The 23,490-nt window shown below is 52.0% G+C and overlaps 1 protein-coding gene across 2 annotated transcripts in view; it reads left to right on the forward strand.

Moving 5' to 3' along the window:
- The first annotated feature begins 375 nt into the window (after window positions 1-375).
- FLT4 (fms related receptor tyrosine kinase 4) overlaps window positions 376-23,490 on the forward strand; it is a 46,062-nt gene continuing 22,947 nt past the window's right edge. The window contains exons 1-10 of one of the 2 annotated variants that reach the window (XM_081304153.1): window positions 376-523; window positions 15,890-15,986; window positions 16,530-16,774; window positions 17,018-17,130; window positions 17,252-17,414; window positions 17,617-17,756; window positions 18,043-18,211; window positions 18,526-18,643; window positions 21,973-22,127; window positions 22,216-22,378. In XM_081304153.1, coding sequence (XP_081160279.1) covers window positions 466-523; window positions 15,890-15,986; window positions 16,530-16,774; window positions 17,018-17,130; window positions 17,252-17,414; window positions 17,617-17,756; window positions 18,043-18,211; window positions 18,526-18,643; window positions 21,973-22,127; window positions 22,216-22,378 — 1,421 coding nt within the window. In that variant the 5' untranslated portion in view covers window positions 376-465. Of the gene's footprint in view, window positions 524-15,889; window positions 15,987-16,529; window positions 16,775-17,017; window positions 17,131-17,251; window positions 17,415-17,616; window positions 17,757-18,042; window positions 18,212-18,525; window positions 18,644-21,972; window positions 22,128-22,215; window positions 22,379-23,490 lie in introns of those variants that run through there. The other variant, XM_081304154.1, reaches the window with a different exon arrangement.

The following is a 23,490-nucleotide window of genomic DNA, read 5'->3' on the forward strand; positions in this document are numbered from 1 at the left end:
TTCAAAGATTTAAACACTACTATTTTCAAGTTAAATTTATTACCTTTTTCCTTACTCTAGTGTTTATTGATGGAAGGAGATTACAGAAAAATTCGCAGTGACACATTTTTTTGGTCCTTGTCTGCCACGCTCTGGTTCCTTCCTCAGCCCACAACCGACTTTTACAGTAACCTGCATTCCTCGCCCGCCGTGATTGGCCCTGAAGAGGGCGGTAGTTGACTTGAAGGGACTATTACCCTGGACTTGGACTGTGCAAAGGATGCACCCTTGACGGTCTGCGAAGGACTTAGGTGCAATGGACGGTCTAAGGCGACGGTGACCCGCCCTCCCCCAGAGCCCCGCCCCGACCCCGCCCCCGGCCCGCAGCCCAGTCGGGGCCCCGCCCGCGCTCCCGCTGCGCGCTCACACTCCCAGCCCAGAGCTGCGGTGGCCGCGCAGGTCCTACCCGCGTCGCAGCGGCCGGAGATGCAGCCTGGCGCCGCGCTGTGCCTGCGCCTGTGGCTCTGCCTCGGACTCCTCGACGGTGAGCGCCGCGAGCCGTCTGCTTGCGCCAGGGTTGGGCTGACTGCTAAGGGGAGCCGCGCGCCGGGGGGCAAGTGGTTAGATGGCACCAGTGGGGTTCGGGCGGGGGACAGGACTGTCCAGGAGCACGGGGGTGAGGACACCGGATGGAGCACGGCGGGTTGGGACTAGGGACCGCCGGGATGAGGAAAGAGCGGGCGGGGACTGCAGCCGGGTCAGGGACGAGGCGACCAGTCTGCGCGTCAGCGCTGGGATAATCCTTGGAATCCCAGACTTCGCTGTACCTTCAGTGGCTCAGCTTCCTTGTAGGCTGGCCCCTTTGGGCTGCATCCTTAACCTGGATCCTTCATTTCTTTATTCACTCCCCCCGCGGAGTTCTGGCGCAGCGCTACTCGGTCCCAATCAGTTCTCATGCACTGGGGATTATTCCCTGGGAGCCCTCAGAGGTGACAATCCCCGCCCGACCCCAGACTTGGGTGCGCACTTCCCGACGCCTCGGGGTCAGCGCTGGAAGTCCATCCCGGGAGGTCCCCCAGAGGGCGCACCGGACGGGCGTCCACCTTCCCCAGGGCAGGGACAGCAGCAGCAGGGGCAACTGCATGGGAACCAGCAGTCGCGGATGAGGACCCAGGTGCAAAATTAAGATTAATCTCGAGTCTGTGAGCGGTCAGCTTGCAGAAGTGGTACGAGGCCGAGGTTCCCGGGATTTGAGAAGACAGAAGTCTTGAAGGCCAAATGAATATTAAGGCAAAGGTCGCCACCAAAGGGTCTTGTTGAAAATATGGGTAGAGACCCAGACCCAGGGCTGAGGTTGGAGAGAAGTGTGGGGGACAAGGAAAAGAGCGGAGGAGTTGAATGGAGATGCTTGGAAGAAAGCATCAGGGGTGAGGAGAGAATGAGCTGGTGTCTCTGGAAATCAAGAGGTTGAGGAGGGTCTTGGTTTGAGAGAGGAGTGCTGGGAGGCCTGAAGGGAGAGATGGAAACAGCACTGTGTTTGCATGTCATAAAATTTAATACTGACTTTACATACTTCATCTCTTAATTATCACAGTCAATGTCAGACCCATTTTACACATGGAAAAACTTAGACCAAGAACAATAATGTAAATTCTCAATGTCCTCAAGAGACCTGAAGGAAGACAAGTAGTTCATCTCCGTCTTTGGGATACCAGGGCTCTGTTCTCTGCTCACCATCTCTATCTTCATAGGCTGAGGGACTGAGAAGAGCAGAGGTGAAGGTGGTATGGTTGAACTTGAAGAAAGGGGGAGATGGACATCTGTCTGAGCTTTTGTCCTCCTGATCAGGGGAATAACCTTGGACCATTTCTTGCTACCCTGTATTCAGCCCAGGGCCAGAATCTCACAGATGCTCAGTATGTGTTTGTTGAGTGACTGAGTAAAGTGTGGGGCAAGGATTGAATAGGGCCCTTGTTGGAGGGCAAGATGAGGAATGGGAGACCTTGCACATACACATACACACACACACACACACACACACACACACACACCTTAAAGAGATGTCTCTCAAGCAGCAGGTGACTATACCAGAAGCTCAGGAGGGAGGATGGGTTGGGTAGCTGAAGTGGAAATAGGGCAAGGAGTCCAGTAGGGAACTCTGAGGAAGGGAACCTGGAAGGAGGGGGATCTTCCAGGGAGATAAGGATATTCTGCAAGTAAAGGAGGACCAGGAGAGGCCAGCATGAGTGGGAGGTAGAGGAGTAGAGGGAGGTGATGTCATTCCCTGTAGTAAGTGACAGTGACTCTCAGCAAATCATGTCGTGAAGGGAAAGAGAGGGTATTAGCTGAAGGGGTATATCCCAGGCTAAAACTGGGTGTGACTGGTGAGGAGATGCTAATAGAGACAAAGACCATTCCTCCTGAGCCCTGAACATTGCTTCATCCATCTTGTTGGGCTGAGGAGGACCTCCGACTGCTGGAGGTGCTATAGCAGGAATATGAAGCCCCAAGTGCATGGGCTGGGGGTGGAGCTCAGTGGTAGAGTGTTTGCCTAGCATGCAGGAGGTCCTCAGATGGATCCCCATCATCCCTAGAGAGGGGAAAGTCCCTAAGTAGAGTCAGGCATCAGGAAAGCCAGATGCAGTCAGAGAAGCTTTTTGATTCCCCCAAAGGTGGTTGAACCAGACTTTTGCCTAACCCTTCCCCGAAGTTCTTGCTGTGTGGCCTGAGCCCCTCCTTTTCCCTCCCTGTACCTGAGTTTCCCCATGCACAGCTGTGGGATAGGCTGGCAAACAATCAGGGGCTGTATGTGCATAGGCTGGATTTTAAGAATTAGGATCCTGGTCTAGTTTCACAGTCTGGCCACAGCAGTGTCTCCATGGGAAGAGCAGATGGCAGACAGAAACCCCAAGATGCTTTGTCTTTTTCAGTTTAGTCTAGAAGAGAGGCTGTTTACACCTTTGAACAGTGGGCAGCTAGCTCTGGGACATGCAGGGGAATAAGGAGACTGCTGGGCAGCTAGATGGGTCTGGCCTGAGAGTGCTACCCCTTGCCATGGTCTGAGTCACACTTGGCTATCCCACTTTCTGTTATACCTGCTCCCCAGTCCTAACCCAGACCCAGGGTGGGGGAGTAGGGCGGGGATGAAAGTCAGTGCAAGCAGGTCATGGGGGTCTGGGCCCACCTTACTGGGCCCATCTTCTGGCCCTAGTTCAGTGCTCTGGGGACTCAAATGCAGGTGCTGCCCACTTGCCTACCATGCCTGAGGCAACCGAGCCAGTTTGGCTAAAGGAGTCCTGCTCCCTGTCCAGAGCACAGTGTCCAACAGGCCCCAGACAGGGTATTGCAAGTGCACTGTCTGTTGAACTCCCCAGTTGCCAGGGAAGGAGGCTGCAGTTCTGTACAAGACACAAGCCATTGTGCCTGCTCAGGGTGATCCTGCAAGGGTTTGGACATGGCACTGAACTGCAGGGGTTACCTATGTGCCAGACTGGCCAGGACACCGACATGGCATCAGATGTCTGTAATCCAGGGATGAAAGTGTTCAGTGGCCCAAGGAAGCCCAGCTGGTGGGTTGTGAACTGCACAGGAAGGCAGTGTCACTTCCAGTTAGGGACTTCCTGGAGAGGTCTGTAGAACTCCAAGAAAGGGAATTCCAAGCAGGGCAAAGAATACCTCAAAGACAGGAAAGTCCAGACTGTACATGGGGACAAGTGAGTGGTCAAATGAGGCCAGAGCCTGAGATGGGAGTGGGGAGAGACCAGGCAACAGAGGGTGACAGAAACTAGGAGATTGCTGTCCAGGTGAGGCAGGAGTCAGGGAATTGCAAGTGGATGAACCCAGGAAATACTGTTAGTAATAGGATAGTGGAAAGAACAGGAAGAGGAGCAGGTCCCTGGCTTAAGCAAACAGGGTGGATCCTGAGACAATTTATCAGATGGAGAGGAGCAAATGTGGAGAAGCATGGCCTTCAGGTGGAGGTATCCAGTGCGGGACTTCCCAGGAGACCCCAGGTGTCACAAGTAGGATAAGGAAGGAGGAAATTTGGGAGCACTTGAGTGCCATGGGGCAGAAGGGAATGGGGAGTAGGATGGGGCAAAGAAATGAAGTTTTAGCATGACAGAGAACTTCCTCTCTGTCTATCTTACATCTCTCCTGCTGCCTTTTGGGTGTTTTCCTCTACAGGATAGGCCTTTCTCCCCAAGGGCTTACCCTATGCTAATCAGCTCTCTGAGATGCACCGCCCGCTATGGGGCCAATCTTGGACTCCAGAAGGAAGGGCTTGCTCCACTAGCCCAAGAAACTAGTCCCTATCTGGGGAGAGGGATGAGGGCAAGGAAGGTTCACACCTGTGTTTTAGAGCAGTCTCTTGGGGGCAAGCAGGAAGGCAAATTTCAGAAAGATGTTGGAAGCAAGAGTGGGGATGAGGCTGAGTAGGAGGACTGGACCCGTGGGCAAAAAGAAGAGTTCAAAGAACCTCTCACACTCTAGGCGGACCATCATTAGAGAAGCAGCCGACATATCCCAGCTGGAGCCAGGGATTCCTGACTTTCGTTCCTTTTCAGACACTGGCTTCCTCTGGGATCTGGGTTTTCCGGTTATGCGGAGGGGACAAGTCTGGGAGCAGGAAGGTGCGGGCATTCCATGCTGGAGGAGGATCAGGGCGCCTGCCCTGCCCCTGCTGGGCGGAGCATACAGCAGACACGCCCCCCCAGCCCCGCAGCTTCTCCTCTGCCCACGCCACCTCCAACCCAGCTGGGCTTAGGCAGTTGCAGGTTTGGGTGGCAAGTGGGGGAGCCCCCGCCACGTGGCCGGCAAGGTCAGCAGGGGTTCATGGGAAAGGACTTGTCGGTCATAGAAGAGGACATCCTGCCTGCGTTTCCCTCTTCCTGCAGCAGGAGCTGGTGGCCCCGATTTAGCAGCACTGGGGGGCCACCTCGAAACCAGCTGGACTGTCTGATAACACAGCTCGTCCTGTCGACTGGTGAACGGAGTCCTGACCCCAGAGAGGCCAGGGTAATGGCCTGACACAGCTGGCTGCACCACAGCAGCCCTGCACCAGGTGCTAGCATCTGCTAGGGTCACCTCTATTCCTTAAACCCCTCCACTAGGTACTCAGGCAGCCCGCACTCAGAGGGAGAAGGGGGGTGTCAGTGTGAGACACACCCTCACAGTCAATGTGAGCCACACCTCAGTAATAGTACATCAAATTGCTTCACACTAAAGTATGTGCAGGTTTTAGCCTTGTGAGAAAAACTTCATTATGCATCCCGCTTTTTTGTTGCTGCTGTTGTTTTGCAGTCCTGAGGAATCAAACCCAGGATCTCCTGCTTGGTAGTCAAGTACTGTACAGCTGAGCTTCATCCTGAGCTCCCATTTTGCCCATTTTGAAGATTAGAAAATTCAGGACAGAGGAGTGAAGTGGCTCACTAGATGCTAGGTGATAATGGTGAATTGGCTTACTTGAAGGAGGTGATGGATGTCTGGCCCCAGATGGCATGGGGACCAATGGGCCAAAGGAGAAAACAGCAGGTAGTTGTCCCTATGCCCCAAGGAAGGCCCTAGAGAGATGGGCAAGTGGGATCCTAAATTTCTGACCACTTCTCAGACATTGTTACCTTGATGTCCTGGCATGCCCCCAAACAGTAACATCTTGTCCAAGGGTCTGCTTCTTGCCTGGTGTGGTTACTTCAGTGCATGGCATCTCTGCCTTTCTGGGTAATGCTGGCCTCACCTCCACACCTCTTCTACATTATATACAGTCTTTTTTGTTCCTTGGATTCCCAGAGTCAGTCACAGGTCAATCACCAGCCAAGCCCATGCTGGGAATGCTACAATGAAAAGACAAACAAAAGTCCTGACCTTGAACAAAGGAGTTGTCAAATGTAATAAGCCAGCCTCTACCAGGACCTGCAGAACAGTTCAGGAATCCTGTGGAGGGACCTCAGTGTGTGACCCTGGGGGTGTGGCATTGGGGCTGAGATATCAGAGTAGAGGAAGGGACTGTCCCAAATATATGGCCCATGGAGGGCAAAGTCTCTGAGGCTGAAGAGGGCAGGGGGTGGGTGATGGGGAAGCCACCAGTGCACTCAGATTTTACTCAGGCAACAGGGAAGCAGGGAATGGTTTTAGGCAGGAGAGGGACTTGTGTCATAAAAAGATCATTTCATTGCCTGGTTGGGACTGGACCAGTGCAGATACATTGGTGTGGTGATTCAGGAGAGATGTACTGAAGCTGGACAGACAGTAGGGTAAAAAGGAGGGTAAATGGAGAGAGGTCAGCTCCAGAATGTCTAGTGGAGGCTGTCTGTCCAGAAGGTGTCCATTGCAAGGTCTCTGAACACTATAAGTACAAAGTTCTCTGCCAGCAAGGCAAGGAGAGGAGAGTACAGCGTCTTGGCACTTCGAGCCACTCTGCCCTTGGTACCCTCCTCCTGAGCCAGCAACCTCCAACTGAAAAACCCATTTCAGCTCTGAGAATGGATGTGATATGTGACCAGTTGGTTCTGGGGGAGGAGCAAAGTTAAGAATGCCTGGTGAGATGGCCATCACTCAGATGGCCTTCCTAGGGGATTGGAGAGCAGTATTTCCAGGGGTTGTGGAAGAAAGATGATTTGATCTGCTAAAGTCCTTTCTATTTCATAAACTACAGAAATGCAAACAATGCTGACATCCATAAAAGTAAATAATAGCTTTCTGAAATCTGTATCCCAAAGATAATCCATGATATAATGTACTTTTGGACAAGTTGACCTCTGTGTGGCTTAGTTTTCTCATTTGTACAATGGCAATAACAGCACCCAACTCAGGGCGGGTATTAAAACAGTATAGGATGTACAAGTGTGTAGGACTGTTTTGGCACATAGAAAGTGCTAAATTTGCAGTTGTTCTTGTGATACAGGATGTATTAGTCTAAGCAGAATCTGGGGGTCAAAGTGTATAAACATTTTTTATCATTACTGTGTGAGTGCCTATTTCTCCATATCCTTGCCAACATTGGGAAGTATCATTCTTTTTAATACTTGCTCATCTGGTGATTGAACAGTTGTGTGCTCCATGGGTCCAGATGTCCTCACAGTGATCTGGGTTTAAAGTCTGGGGTCCCTAAAGGTCCACCAGGAATGGAATACAGAAGAGCTGCTATCAGGGAGGCTGGGGAGAGCACAGAGTGGAGTTGAAATCCCAGGGAGAGCCACTGTCAAAAGGAGAGAATGAACTAGTGAACAGGACAGGGGCCTGAGGCTAAGCCTGTGATCCTGGGCTTTGCTATGTGGCCTCATTACCCCCACACTACGTTCCATCCTTTCCAGCTGATTGTCAAGGGCAAATTCAGGGCAGAGGAGTGAAGTGGCTCACTAGATGCTAGGTGATAATGGTGAATTGGCTTATTTGAAGGAGGGGATGGATGTCTGGCCCCAGATAGCATGGTGACCAATGGGCCAAAGGAGAAAACAGAAGGTAGTTGTCCCCACGCCCCAAGGAAGGCCCTAGAGAGATGGACCGGTGGGATCTGCCTTTGCATACAACCTTCTAATTTATGTACTCCCCTCCTGGGCCAGCAAGCTTCAGTATGTGAAGCCCAAATCAGCTCACTGGAAAACCCTCCCTGCCCCACAATCAGCAAGGTTTTCCCAGATGCCCTACCTCCATGCTATGGCCACAGCATGCTAGAGTCACAATGAGATGTGGCAGCTATGATAAGCCAAGAATTTAGCAGACAGGTGATAGTAAATATTCAGTGTACATGAACCAAAGATAATTTACTCTTGTGGTGTTTTGTTGTTTTGTTTTGTTGTTTTGCAGTACTGGGGCTTGAACCTAGGGATATTTTACCAGTGAGCTGCATCCCCAGAGACAGGGCCTCATTAACTTCCCCAGGCTGGCCTTGAACTTGTGATCCTCCTGCCTCAGCCCCCCAAGTCATTGGGATTACAGGCGTGAGCCACTGTACCTGACTTTTTACAGTGGCTGTTAATGTGTTATTTTGTTATTTATGATCTGTGTGGTTCCTAGTAATCTTGGGAACAATCTACATTTCACATGTGGGGAAAATTAGGGGCTTGGAGAGAGGAAATGAACTGCTCAAGGCCATATAACTAGAGAGTTGGAATTGTAGGGTGCCCAGCTGCGTTCACAGAGCTCTAAGCACACACTTGGAACAGCCCTTTCTGTCCCTGCTGACTCTGTCCTACAGGGTGGGAGGTGAGGAACTGATGGCCCCTTGACACTCACCTTTGAGCTCTAGAGGCGCAGAGCTGACACCAGGTCTGGAGAACTTTAGGACAGAACACTTCCTCCTTGCCAGATATCTACACAGGTCTGTCCCCAGGAGTGAAGAAAAAGGATTTTGGTTCAGGTCTCTTCCATTCTTCCCAGCCCCAAGACTGACCCCCTCCCAGCTAGCTGTTGCCCATCACCCGTATCATAACTTGCCTTTAGCATGAAGCTGCTGCCTGGCCCCTGGCTGCCTTTGTCTTCCTGCCCTGTCAAAGCTGCCCAGGAGAGTGTGTCATACTGGCAGGACTGGCATAGGCCCCCTATCTCCAAGTCACTCAAGAGAGAAGGAGAAGAGGAGCCAGGCCCAGGGTAGCCACAACAGGGTCATGCTCCCTGTTCCCAAATGGTCTTGATGTCATCCTGTGTCACCCATAATGGCCCTGGAGAATAATCCATGTGCTGTTGACATCCTAGCCCCAAGGAGCCCCCAGATGACACAAATCCTCCCTGTGCTACAAATCAGGGTCAGTGTGGGAGGTCAGTGCTCTCAGCTTCAGGTGTCAGGGCAGTGTGCCTGGGTCTGAGGGCAGTAGCAACAGCCCACCAGGCACAGACAGCAGGGGAAGAAAGAGGACACAGCCTGAGCCCTGAGATGAAGGTGAACAAGCCCTGGTATGCTCAGCAGGTGGACTCTAGGAGTGGCAGAAGCTTTGAAAAACCAGCCAGGAAGGGGGTGGAGGATTCTTGGGACCCTTATCCTCCTGAAAATCAGGCTGAGAGTATGCAGATCCAAGTGGCCAGGAGAAGCCAGGAAAGGGTCCTGAAGCCATGCTGCCTCTGGGTTGGAGGCCAGGAAGGAGGTTTCTGGGGGTCAGAGAGGCATGGAGCCAATGCTCAACCTTATAGCAGGATATAGGGGACAGAGAGATATTAGGGTCAGGGTGGGAGCAGCTGCAAAGATGCACCTGTTGACCTTTTCTTTGCCTTCTCCTGCCAGCCCTCCTTCCCCCACTATTCTGGGACCTGGACCTGGCCTTTCTTTGTTGACTTAGTGATCAAGGGAGCTCTCTAGAAATGACTCAGAGCCCAGGCCTTATCCTCTTGCACTGGAAACAGGACCAAGACCCTGATACATTGGAGTGTGTCTTCAAATTCTGTCCAGGTGGCCCCGGAGAAAATTTCCTGGTGAAATATAAATTCTATACATAGCAAGGGACATGGGACTAACAAGTTTGGAACTGAGAGAAGGGATAGGAACCTCCTTTATGGCACCTCCCAGAGCCACGCTGGGACATCCATGGGATAAAAGTAAAGTCTTGCTCTCTCTTAGCAGTCTTCATGCATTTCGGTGGGTTTTCTCTCAGTTTCTCAGGAAGGTTCCTTTGAAATACAGTATTGGTTGTTTAAAGGACTTTACTTACAGCCAACCTGGCCACGGATCTACACAGAGGATCAGGACCCATAAAGGGAGTGTGATGGGGGCAGCTGGGGGATCAGAGGCCCAGGTACCCATTGACTTCCTGTGTGGACTTTCCTGCTTATTAGGTATGAGGGGTCTCTGAGGCTTTCATTTGAAGGACTTCTCTGCTCTTTGCCTTTGGAAAGCAGCACTGTCCTGGAGCAGGGATGGCCCTGAACTCAGCAGGACCTGGGCTTCTATACGGCTGCTAAGCCACCTACAGCTGTAAGGCCTAAACCCTTGATTTCCTCATTCATTGACTACGCTTATTATGATCTCTTCCTCCCTTCCAAGCTGTTGTGAGGACCAAAAGAGACAGCGATGACTAGGCCAGCTTCCCACTGCCTGGCTCCTGTCCAGCACCTAACCCACCATGGGACTTCCCTCCACACCCTGCCTGCCACTCATCAAGGGATACTGGTGTGCCCCAGGAGAGGCTGCAGGATCCCTGAATGCTGCTTACTCAGACTTTTGTGCCTGTGGCTGATGCCTGGGACTCTGTGGCCCAAGGCCGTAGGGCGTCCCAGAGCTGCTGACAGCACAGAGAAAAGGAGGTGTGCACTCTGGCCTCACTGACCTCAGTCTGGCGCCTGCCCTGACTGCTCTACTGCAGGCTTGGAGGCCAGGGCCCTGCTGGCCAGGGGAAGGAAGAAGTCAGTTCCTGGGCCAGAAACAGGAAGGCAGGGGGAGTGCGACAGAGGCCAGGATGACAGCGCTTCCTGCTGCGGGAAGGGAAGGACAGTGGAGACAGACAACAGCCAGGCAGGAAGGATGGACCTTCTTTAGGGCTGCAGGTGGGGGCTGGGCAGCCATATAGCCTCTGGACATGGCAGCTCAGGCCTGAATCTCTCCTGGCTGCTGAGCTGCTTGAGGTTCACATTGTCATCAGACACCAGTGACTGTCCTCTAAAATTGCAAGCATCTTTTTCAAAGGAACAACAGGATCTGATACAGTTTCAGCCTGAAGAAAGGCCTCAGAGGTCTGTTTAGCAATCCATTCATCCATTCATCAATTTAACCATCTGTCCACTCATCCATCTGTCAACCCCATCCATCCCTCTTTCCCTCTGTCCACCTATCCATCTGTCTATCCATCCAATTCCCCACCCATCTATTCTTCCACCCATCCATTGTCTGTTCATTTATGCATTCTTTCATTTACCTATTTCTCCATTAACCCATCTATCTACTCACCCATCCAACTATCTGTCCTTCCATCTACCAATCCATTTATCAATCCATTTTTCTGCCCTCTGTCTGCCCATTGACCCTTCCTTCCAATCATCCATCCATTTAGTCATTCAACAAGTATTTATTGAACCTTTACCCTGTGCCAGGTGCTGAGCTAGGCACAGGTTGGGTAGAAAATAGTACCTTGGTACTTACCCCACCGAAACTTAATGCCAGCAGGAGACATAGACAAACACAACTTAAGCAAATAACTAAATAAGATAATTACAACTTATGATGAGAAGAATAGAGCAAGAATCCATGAGGCTGAAATGAAGCCTAAAGAGGGAACTTATGTTTTTGTAAGGATGTGCAGGTTCTGTCTAAGCTGAAGCCTGAAAGTGAGAAGAGTCCAGCCGTACAAAGAATAGGTGAGGAAGCCCATCAGGAGGACCAGTGTGTGCAAAGGCCCTAGAGTATGAAGGAACATAGGATGTTGCAGAAAAATGTGGAGATCATGGTGGCTGGAGAATGTGAACATGAAGTGAGAGAGGACCACAAGGACTTGAAGAGCCAGGACTAGAGGCCAGGACTTAGTCAGGAGTTTGGATTTTCCTGGAACTGTAGTGAGAAGTCACATGCAGGATTTAAGCATAAGTGTGATGTGGTCCCTTTGTTTTTTCTTTTAAATATCACAATGACTGCATGGAGAAGAACTGCAGGAGGACATTCACAGGACCAGGAGGTGGCTTTGGGGCAAATGCCACTGTGCAGGCACCCATTCAGAGAGCAAGGGCCAGCTCTGGAATGCATCTGGCCTGCATCTGTTGTAGATGGATAGGCTGGGGAGGGACAGGCACTGATCCATAGTGATTCCCATTTGGAGAGATTGGAGCTATCAGGGAAGGAACTTTCAGCAGAGTGGAGGAAGTCTAAATCTAAAGTTTAGCATCAGAATCATGGAACTCAGGGTGTCTACAGGGTATCCACGTTGACAGAGCAACTGAACACCTAAGGCTGAATTGAGATAAGTGATCTGGGCTGGAGATAGAGGATTTGAAGGTATCTGGACCCTTAGGAGATGGTAGCTGGGAAGAAAAAATGAGAAGCAACAGGAATTAGTATTGGGCAGAGGGAAGGAGAACGATGAAAGGAGAGTGAGGTCACAGGAGACAGGTCTGCTCCCTGCCCTTGAGTGCTTATTAGATCTGTGGGGTCACTGGAGGCTTTGACCAGCAACTCCCCTTCCCCCTCTAAAGAGAGGGTGTCACCACGTGGATGCACAAGTGAATGTGGCTGGGGGGTTGATGCTATTTTAGAGCTTTGGCACTGAAGGGAAATAAGAAAAGGGGTAATGGCTAGGAGGGAGTCTGAGACCAAGGAATTGTATTGATTTGTTCTGAAGATGGGAGATGATTCCTTAGAGAAAGAATGGTGATCAGAAGAGAAATAAATTGTTTGTGGGAATCAGGTCCAGGGGGTTGGAATCCTGAACATGATGGAGAGTGGCAGAGGGAACACCCTGAACTCCATTAACGAGGGCCTGTTTGAAGTCTGAAAACAGGAAAATCAAGGGGAAGCAGCCAGCTTGAGGAGCTTTGTGCTGCAATGTTGAGCCACTTGGGAATATAGTAGTGTCACAGGGTTGAAATAGAGGACAAGCAGACAATCAGATTGATGGGCCAGGACAGAGATGACACCAGGAGGGTGCTGAGGGGTAAGGAGGAAGCAGTGGGGCCGTTGCTACGTCTGAAGGGTTTAGCAGCCGTAGAACAGGACACCTGGGCTAGAAGAAGAGGAGGGGGAAGAGAGCAAAATGGAGGAAGTCAGGCATTCAATGATGGCACGATTTCTGGTGATGACCATGTTCGGGGAGTGTCCCTGGAAGCCAGTGGCTGAAGGGGAGAGGACGGGAGGACTCAAAAGGCAAGGATGCTGGTGAGTCACCACGTGGATGTTGAAGTAATGGAGAATGGCAGGAGTTGGGGTGGGAAGGGGGATGGTGAGCCAGGAGCTACAGTCAGCAGAGAATGAGGGGAAGTGACCAGGAGAGAAGTTGATGACAGCTTTAGTGGGCACAGGGTGGTGCCATCAAAAGCATATGCCTCATAGGGGTTGCTGTGGGGAGGAGAACTGGCCACAAGGAATTCTCTACGAGGCATGTGGGGTAGGAATCTCCCCTGTGGCAATGGTATCCTCAGAAAACCAGGGTTCACAGTGAGACAGGAGGGAACAGGAAAGATGGTACTGTTTAGCACAATGATGTGGTTGCTTCCACTGGTAAGATGGTGCTGCTGGGAGGAAGTTCTTCCCCCATCCACCCACTCACCCTCTCCCACCACTCACTCCCATTCATTTGCCCACCCATCCATTTATTCATCTGATGATCCATCATTCATCTATCCCCTTCTCATCCATCATCCATCAAATCATCCTTGTTATCCATACCCTGAGTCTTTGTTGCACATCTCCTGTTTAGGGGCTTAGGAAGATGAAAACCATAATTCAGTCTGATTAGTGTTTGGGAGCCCCAAGGAGGGTGAGGCAGAAGCTGCCCAAATGATGATGCCTGCTCCCATAGGGAAGGGACATGTGACCTGAACACTAAAGAGGGAGATCCACAGGAGGAAAAGAAACGGGAATGTCCCAAGCAAATGAACAAATGAGCAAAGCAAAGTCTTCAAGATATGAAAAACCTGGTACTTTGAAAGTGTAGTGAGAAGTCCTGAACCTCTTGGGATTTGAAGCTGGGGAAAAAGGAGAGGCCAAAATGTCACTATTTATCTGCTTTATCTTAGAAGCTAAAGAGAGCCACCAAAGAAAACGAAGTTGACAACTTCTACAGCCCTACAGCTGGCAATTACCTGGGGCTTGCTCAGATGCACACTTCGGGGTAGGGGGAGCTATGGTCTCCCCAGGGCCCTAGCACAGTGTGGGGATGTCCTCTTGCCCCGGGGAGGAGACACATGGAGCTGAGACAGTGGCTGCTGGCTGAGGCAATTCTCCTCTTGTGCTCACATGCTGGCCTCAGGCCTGACTTCCAACTAAGTCCAACTGGGAGGGCAACAGTTCTTTCACACCTACTCCCTTCTTATGTAGCTCAGGGGACAGACCACCATTCACTTGGTTGCCCACATATTTGCCCAGCTGTCTGTCTGGCGTAGCCTTGTTTTACTTTTCACTGACTGGGAAATTCTACTTTGCCTTGGAAGCCCAGTCCAAAGCGCTCCCCTGGGGATTCCTTCCTGGCTCCTCACTGCTCTGAGAAGGTTACTCCTGCCTGGGAGTCCCCCTCCCCTAGTGACAGCTCTCTCCCCAGCAGCCCCAGGGAGTACAAGTAAGGGGCTGCTGAGTGCCCAGGCCCTGCTCACATGCCTGAAAGGGCTCCGCATGGGAAGGAGGCTGCAGGGCCCAGGGCCATCTCTCACCTCAGGACCCCAGGACAGAGTGGGCTCCAAGGACAGGGATATTGACCTGAGTATGAGGAGGTACAGTCCCAGCAGCTGGCCAGGCAAGGGGATGCCTTCTTAGAATGGCAGCTCAGTTCACCTGGAGAGCCTCAGTAAAACTCGATGCTTGATGAGGGCTTTTCTGCTCTGACCCATGGTGCAGTGGTGCCTAGAAGGATTTGACCAGGAGAGGGGATGGGGAGGAATGGAAGAAGGGAGAGGCCAGTGAGTGCTGACTGGGGGCTTTTTTCTACATGATGCTTAAATGAGACCTTGGTGTGTGGAGTGTGATATCCTGGTACCACTTGGTTGTGTGGCTTGGGGTTAAGGTGTGTAAAACCATCTATGGTGGGGCTTCCCAGGTTCCACCCCACCCCATTAGCATGGCAGGACCCTAGGGCTTCAGAAGCTGAGGAGCAAAGGAATTGGACTTTGGCTCCAATACTGGGGAATCTGTGGGACTAGAAGGGCTTGGGGATAGGAGAATGGGCTCTGCTCCCCCCAGGAGGACAGGGACTTGGGGGAGGGACAGGACATAGCCCTGGGCCTCTAGCCATACAGTCCTCCCTTCCTGTTGTCTCAGGATGGTCCTGGCAGGATGCATCTGCCAGAGTTCCAGGCCCAGACCTCCCCCAGAGTTTGCTCCCACCCCCACCAGGATCCCACTCTTCCACACATATACATATGTGTATATGCAAGAACATGAACCACAGATGTTTTTACACACCCTGACCCCAAGCCACACAACCAAATGATAAGGACAGCACACTCCACATACCAAAATCTCATTTCAAAACATACTGAAGACACACAAAGATGCACTCTTTCACACACATACAAAGCTACATATACCACCCAAAGACAGATTCACATGCCCAGGCCCACAGATACAGACATGCATGTGCCAAAGACCCACACCTGGCAACACATGCATGCAAAACACACACACACACACACACACACACACACACACACACACACACCCCACAACACCCCACTACCTCACCAGGAGGAAAATGATACATGGAGGGGAGGAGGGCTGGCATTCTGGTGGGCAGAGGGGTCTGAACCCAATCAGCCTGCAGTCATTGAAGGCTGAGGATGGTTACTTAACTACGTCAAGCAGATTTACTTGTGCATCTAAGGAACAGTTCTACAGGAAGATCTGAGGGTGTTGGGTGGAGGCCTGGGCAGGGAGAGCCCCCTGAGGCTGGGGCAATTAGACAGGGCCTATGCCGATGAGGAATAAAAAGCTGGTTGAGCCAAAGAACAGTCATGAGATGGATTCCCTGGGATCTTGAAGTGGGTGAGGACATAAGAGGCTGGGTGGGGAGGCCGAGGCCTGGGTGTGTTTGGGGGAAAGTCTGGGATGTGCAGGACCCCCTCATAAGCAGTGAGCGTAGGTGTGCAGTTTAAATGAAGCTGTGGGGGTCACATGCTTTAAGCCTCCCCCATGTAGAATGAGCCCTGAAGTCTCCTCCTTCTCCTTCATAGTGGCCACTCAGCTCTTTATGGCCAGAGGCCGGGATCCAGGGCAGTCAGTGATCACTTAGGGCTGGCTGGACCTGCATGAACTCATGACCCAGTGCTACACTAACCCTGTCTCCCATGCCAGGCCTGGCAAGTGGTTACTCCATGACCCCCCCAACCCTGAACATTACGGAGGAGGCATACATCATCGACACCAGTGAGAGCCTATCCATCTCCTGCAGGTACTGAGCCCTTCCCACCTGGCAGTCCAAGGAGGCTACAGAAGGCCAAGGTGGGAGGTGATAGCTGAGGACACAGAAGACAGCTCCTCCTTAGGCCATAGAGGCCTTGAGGCTGAGTAGGGTTCCCAGGATATGGGTACCTAGAGGCCCTGCAGACAAAGGCACCATGTACTTCCAAACCTTACCCATACCTACCCCTCAGGTCACCCTATACGGGTCCTAGATCACCTGCATTGACCCCCAGCCTTCCTTCACTGGCCCCAAGCTCTCCCACTCTGCTCCCAGGACCTCCCTATAGCCCCAGCTATGATCCAAGGCCTGAGCTTCTCTGCAGGCCAGCCTGCCACTAAGCTCTGGGCACTCTCAGAGAGTGCCCTGTCCCAGGCTGGGTTTATGATATGTGCCTAAACCCCGGGCTGTCCCATCTCTGTGAGACAAGCTGTGGGTGAGGCTATTGGCCCTTCAGGGAGGCTCCTCAGGAATTGTCCCCCTGGGTTGCCACTGAGTGCAGGGGGCTTCCTGACCTCTCCTATCTTCTGCCAGGGGGCAACACCCCCTTGAGTGGGCCTGGCCAGGAGCTCAGGAGACACCAGCCACAGGGGAGAAGGACAGCGAGGACACAGGGGTTGTGCGAGACTGTGAGGGCACAGACGCCAAGCCCTACTGCAAGGTGCTGCTGCTGGGCGAGGCCCACGCCAACAACACAGGCAGCTACCTCTGCTACTATAAGTACATCAAGGCCCGCATCGAGGGCACCACAGCTGCCAGCACCTACGTGTTCGTAAGAGGTGAGGTCACTAAGACAAGTGAGCAGACCAGGTGTGGGCAGGGTCCTGGAAGGGATGGTTAGTGCCCATGCTGACCCCAGGCTGGCAAGAGGGGAGAAGGAGATCTCCCCCTACTCCAGATGGCAGCAGGCAGCTGAATCATCACCACCCAGCCCCCATGGGGCTGCCCTGCCACCCCTGACCAGCCCTGGCCAGAGACTCCCTGAGCCCCGTCCTTCCTCAACTCCTACTCCCTCTCCTTAGACTTTGAGCAGCCGTTCATCAACCAACCCGACACACTCCTGGTCAACAGGAAGGACTCCATGTGGGTGCCCTGCTTGGTGTCCATCCCTGGCCTCAACGTCACATTGCGATCGGTACAATCCCAATCCCCATGCCAGGATTCAACCCTCCTACCCCGTCCCTGGGAAAGGTGGCTGCTGGTCTGGTCAGGAGGAAAGGAGTAGCCAGGCACTTACAGTCAGTGTATCCCTCCAGCAAAGCTCCGTGCTGCAGCCTGATGGGCAGGAAGTGGTGTGGGACGACCGCCGGGGCATGCGGGTGCCCACGTCACTGCTGCGTGATGCTCTGTACCTGCAGTGTGAGACCACCTGGGGCGGCCAGAACTTCCTTTCCAATCTCTTCCTTGTGCACATCACAGGTAGGGCCTGCTCCTGGCACCTCACCCACTCACCACTCCCTGTGCCCCAAAGAGGAATGTGGCAGGAACCCCCATTCCCAGTAATAGGGCTATTAGTGACACAGCTGATCTTGAGGAGCCTCCAGTGCTCTGCAGTCTGTGTGGTGGGTGTCCTGTGTATGTCCTGTGAGGGGTATGGGAGTCACTGCGCATGTTTCACCAGGCAATGAACTCTATGACATCCAGCTGTTCCCCAAGAAGTCACTGGAGCTGCTGGTCGGGGAGAAGCTGGTCCTGAACTGCACAGTGTGGGCTGAGTTCAACTCAGGGGTCACCTTCGACTGGGACTATCCAGGGAAGCAGGTGAGGTTGGCAGCCCTGCAGGGCGCCTTCCTCCTGCCCACATCTGTCCTGTTCCCATCACTGCCCAAGCCCACCTATACCTGACACACACTGGGCCTCTGTGTGGAGGAGGTACAGGCCCAGCCAGCCCCATGAAATCCAGTCTGATAGGAAAGTTTTCCACCCCAAGGAAAACTGGGTCAAGACTTTCAGAGCCAGCACTGGCTGGGCAGGGGTGTGTGCCTTTGGTAGGTCCACTCTGCCAGAGCCCACCTGCTGACCCTGGGCTTCCCCTGGGTGTGGGCAGGCAGAGCGGGGTAAGTGGGTACCTGAGCGGCGCTCCCAGCAGACTCACACAGAACTCTCCAGCATCCTGACCATCTACAACGTCAGCCAGCACGACCTGGGTACATATGTTTGCGAGGTCAACAATGGCATCCAGAAATTCCGGGAGAGCACTGAAGTCATTGTGCACGGTATGGCCTGGAGTTGGATCATTATGCCCAGCTTGGCCCCCGGGGTGGGTCCAGCATCATAAAGCCTGAGGAACAAGGGTCCTTGTGCAGTGTAGACTTGGGGTCAAAGGCCATGGTGCACCTACGCAGCAGGGAGTCTAGCCAGAGGAAAGGGAAGGCTATGAGCAGAAACCCTGCCTGGCTCCCACATGCTGGATAGCATGGCAAGCCTCCATCTTCAGGCTACTGGGGCTGCAGGGGCTCTGCAGGGGCTGGAAATCCCTGGTCCTTGATGGGTCAGCCCCAGATTTACACCCATGCCTCCTGTCTGGCAGAAAAGCCCTTCATCAGTGTCGAGTGGCTCAAAGGACCTGTCCTGGAGGCCACTGCAGGTGACGAGTTGGTGAAGCTGCCTGTGAAGCTGGCAGCGTATCCCCCGCCGGAGTTCCAATGGTAACAGCCCTGGGCCCCCTTCCCCTTTCCTATCCTACCAGGCCCAGCACAAGAAAGGACTGAGGGACGAGAAGAGCAGTGTCCTTCCCCATCAGGGCCTGCACTCTTGAGACCCAGGTGGGGACCTTCCATGAGGATACCCCCTAAAAAGCAACTACATCATACAATAGTTCAACTAGAAGGAAGGTTGGCCCAGGATACTATAAAACCATGAAGATTAAGTACCAGCCTGCTTAGTACATATGGTGTGGTGGCAGAGAGGAGGACTTTAACTATTTCCTGCAACTCCTCAGCATCTCTAAAGCCCTGAAAGCTGGACTCATTTACATGCTGAGTAAATATAAGGCCAGTCACACATCAACGACCTCAGTCCCTTAGTCCTTTCAACTAGGTTGTCTCTCCCAGGACCCTCTTCTCCAGAAATCTGGAGGTACCATAGGGATTGAACAAAATGTTATGGAGTCTGGCCTTGGGCAATAAAGCTAGAGAGTTTCCAGGAGGTTTACCGAATGCAAGAGCCCAGGCTTCAGTCTGTGAGCTGAGAAACCAAGGCTTCCCTGTGGGGTGTGTTCAGGGCAGTGAGGGGACTCCTCAGTAGTAGCTCTGCCCTTGCTGGATGCTCCCAACAGAACTCAAGGGAGCACAGAACCTCTCCCCAATGCTTTCTCAGCCCTCTGAGTATCCACATGGCTCATCCACGGTAGATCATGCTGACCCAAGCTGCTATTACACAGGTGAGAAAACAAGTCAGAAGATGGAAAGGCCATTCGTCGCCTGGGCTCCAGCATTCTGTCCTCCCAGCCTGAGTACCTCTCCCACCTGGAAGGATAGTTTTTCTGGTGCTGGGCATGCAGATGCCCCCAGATGTCCTCAGCCAGGAGCTACTTACACTACTGTAGACTAAAAGCAGGCTTCTCTTGGAAGAGCCTGGAATGTCCTGGCCCTGAGCCTAGTGAGGCCACAGCCTTGGGAGTCCACCCGGCACAGTACCAGAGCTTTTGAGGCAGAGTCTTGAGGGCAATGGTATAGCCAGGAACTTCACTTACAAAAGAGGAGTTCCTAGAGACACCCAGAGCCTGTCCCCTGCCTTCCAAGGCCAGAAGGACTGAGCCTGCTCAGGGTGAGTGACCAACCCTGCTGCATCTGGGGTCCAGCCTGATCCCTAGGCAGCTGTTTTTCCACTGGAACATTCCCACCACATCTGGACCTTCTCCTGCTTGGCCAGCATCTACTTCCAAGAAGTTCTCAGCTGGCCCAGAGCACTACTAGGTAGTCACCAGAGCCCCACAGGTGCCCACTATTCAGTTGGCATCATCTTGTGATAACTCTGAAACAGTGACTGAAGGAAGGCATAGTGAGCATAAACAGACAAGCTGGTCCTCGGTTCCCGAAGTTCCCAGTGTGCCCAGCAAGGTGCTGATGTTGTCTTGGTCCTCACAACCCCTACAAGGTACATTTCCCCAGTTTCCAGACGAGGACCCTGAGACTTGTGATGGAAAGGGGATCTGCCCAAGGGCAACAGTCCCAGCAAGTGGCAGAGTTGGATTCTAACAGCCCTCTGCACCAGTGCCAGACGGATAGCACAGGCTTGTGCTTTCCTGCCTTGTCCTGCTCTGTGACCCTGTGCAAGTCATGTCATTCTCTGAGTCAGACTGCTGTCAGGGGTGAGATATCTCTGTGTCCCCATCACCATAGTTCTCTGCCCAAGAGATGTGCCTCTCCCAGGCCACACTACCGCATCTCTCTGACTTAGCACAGTTGGTACCCAGAGGGGAAGCATCTGAAGAGGAAGGACTCTCTGAGTCCAGAACTCAGGTGGCAGAGGCAACTGCCTACAGAAATTCCAGCTCATGACTTAGGGAGGAGCCACTGTGGGGTGGGAGGCATCTATTTCCTCACATGTGCAGCAAGTATCTATGGAGCACCTACAGATGTCAGGCAGAGCTCTACATGTACGATGTACAACAGGAAGGAGACAGTCCTCATGGGATTCATAGCTCAGTGAGGGTATAGACAATCAATAGACATATCTAAAAATCAATAGGCTATCTGGAGATGTAGCTTGTGGTAGAGCAAATACCAGGGCGTGAGGCCCTGGGTTTAATCCCCAGCACTGAAACAAAACGAAAAGAAAGAAAAACCAATGGGCTAATGATCAGTAAGACAGGGACAGGGTCCAGCCAACTACCACCCACATAATGAGACAGGAGAGGATGAGCTAGTATTCTTTAATGAATACTCTAACCCAAAAACAGAAAGTAAAGAGCCCTGCAGACTGTCATCTATAGGAAAGAGAATCCAAGCAAGAGTAGCAGTAAATGCCAAGATCCTGGGTAGACCATGTGTCTGGAGAGCTCAGGAAAGGGCAGAATTGGGGATCAGAAAGCCAAGCAGGGATCTCCTTGCATGGTAAGAAGTCCAGTTGTGCTCCTTGGGGACTAAAGCTTCACTTCTGGATTTGGACTGTGAGAAAGAGGACAGAGCCCACTGAGAGCCCTGTAGTTGGTACCTGATGCTGCAGCCCAACTAGTATGGAAGAGCCAACCAGAGGAGACTGGGGAGTTGGGCAGAACCTTCCTAGACTGAACTTGATAAGCCTGGTAATTGAAGGCAAACCAAGGCCACAGACAAGGCAGAGTTAAGGGGACTGCACTGAGCAGAAACACAGTCTCCCCATCACTTGGGGAAAGATCTCAAAGGCTTTAGGAACAAAGGCAGGAGTTGCTGCTGCAAGGTCTCAGGGATGTTCCTGAGCTGACCACCTGATGGAGTTATGAGACCCAGCTGATAAAGCCTAAAGCCTTTGACCATCTGTTCCCCAGACCAGAGACTGCTGCCCCACCCAGCCCACCCACACTGCTGCTGGCCCTTTCTGGCCTGATCCAGGAGGGACTGCTTGCTCTGACCTGGCCCATCAGGAAAAGCCACTTGGTCTTCGATTCCCATTTCCAGCAGTATACATGGGCCCTCCATATCTCTGTGTTCTGCATCTGTGGATTCAAACAACTGTTGATTGAAAATATTTGGAAAAAAAATTGTGTCTCTACTGACCAAACATGTGCAGGCTTTGTTCTTGTCATCATTTCCTAAATGCTTTGGTATAACTCAGCATTTACATTGCATTTACATAGTATTTATATTGTATTAAGCATTGTAAGTAATGTAGAGATGGAGGGATGTGCATGGGTTATATGCAAATAGAAGAGACTAGAGCATTCAGGAAGTTGGGTATACAGTGGGGGGGTCCTGGAACCATTCTGGCTGGATGGGGTGGAAGTGTCAGCATGAGGCGGGGTCCACACAGCCCCTGAACTCCCTTCCTGGGCCAGGTACAAGGACAAAAAGGCAGTGACCGGGCGCCACAGTCCACATGCTCTGGTGCTCAAAGAAGTGACCGAAGCAAGTGCAGGCATCTACACACTTGCCCTGTGGAACTCAGCAGCCGGCCTGAGGTGCAACATCAGCCTGGAGCTGGTGGTGAATGGTACAGGCAGGGAGGATGGGAGAGGGGACAGGTGGTTGGGTAGGTGTGGTGATGGGGCCACCTGATTGGCTGATGCCTGTTCCCCTAGTACCCCCCCACATCCATGAGAAGGAAGCCTCCTCCCCCAGCATCTACTCCCGCCACAGTCGCCAGGCCCTCACCTGCACAGCCTATGGGGTGCCCCCACCTCTCAGCATCCAGTGGCACTGGCGGCCCTGGACACCCTGCAAGACATTTGCCCAGCGCAGCCTGTAAGTATGCCCCAACCCCATTCTCCTCTATTTAACCTCCATTTCCCCAACCTCAACCATGGTGAACTCAGTTTTCAGCCCCTCTTGCCACCCAGACCTTACCTGTACCCCTCCAAGATCCCTATTCTGAACTCAAACCCTATCTTTGCTTTTGTTGCCTATGCTTTTGAGGTATTATTCATAAAAATGCTTTCCCAGACCAACGTCATGAAACAGCTTCTCTATTTTTTCTTCTAGTAATGTTATAGCTTTAAGTTTTATAATTTTAATCAATTTCAAACTGATTTTTATAACTGGTGAGAGACAAGAGTCTAGTTTCATTCTTCTGCATGTGGATAGACAGTTTTCTCATCACTGAAGAGACTTTTGTTTTCCCAGTGTGTGTTTTTGGCACCTTTATTGTAAATCATCTCTAAGTGCATGTATTTATTTCTGGGCTCTCTAGTCTGTTCCATTGGTCCAAGTCCCTGTTTTTATGCCAGTACCATGCTACTTTGGTACTGTACCTTTATAGTATACTTTGAAATTGAGTAGTGTGATGCCTCCAGCTTTGTTCTTTTCATTCAAGATTGCTTTCACTATCCAGGGTCTTTTGTGGTTCTATCTGAATTTAAGATTGTTTTTCTATTTCTGTGGATAATGTCATTGGCATTTTGATAAAAGCAATTGCATTGAATCTGTAGATCACATCGGACAGTATGAGCATTTTAACAATATTAAATCACTGATTCAGTCCTATGCCAGCAGGCCAGGCTGGACTATGGGGATGGGGCTAGCCCCCACCCAGTTCTCTCAAGAGCAAGCCCCTGGGTGCATAATTGCATCATTTAGGAAGGACAAAAGGAAGTGCATCTGGGTACCAATGATGGCCCCTCCCACGAAGTGGGCAGACTTGGAATATTGCTATAAAACTCTGTTCTGGGCCTCAGAACACACTAAGCATGTTTATGTGCCTTTGCTCATCTATGCAGCTCACAATCACCCCCATATAGATAAGGCAACAACAGGTTTAAAGAAGAAGGGCAACTTTCTCAACAGAGAAAACAGAGCCTACCCAACTGCTGAGCAATGCCCCCTTAAACTAAGCTGGATATCAACAAGACAGATGGGCC

The sequence above is a fragment of the Spermophilus citellus genome (assembly GCF_964194105.1).
Source record: "Spermophilus citellus genome assembly, chromosome: 1".
Taxonomy (NCBI): domain Eukaryota; kingdom Metazoa; phylum Chordata; class Mammalia; order Rodentia; family Sciuridae; genus Spermophilus; species Spermophilus citellus.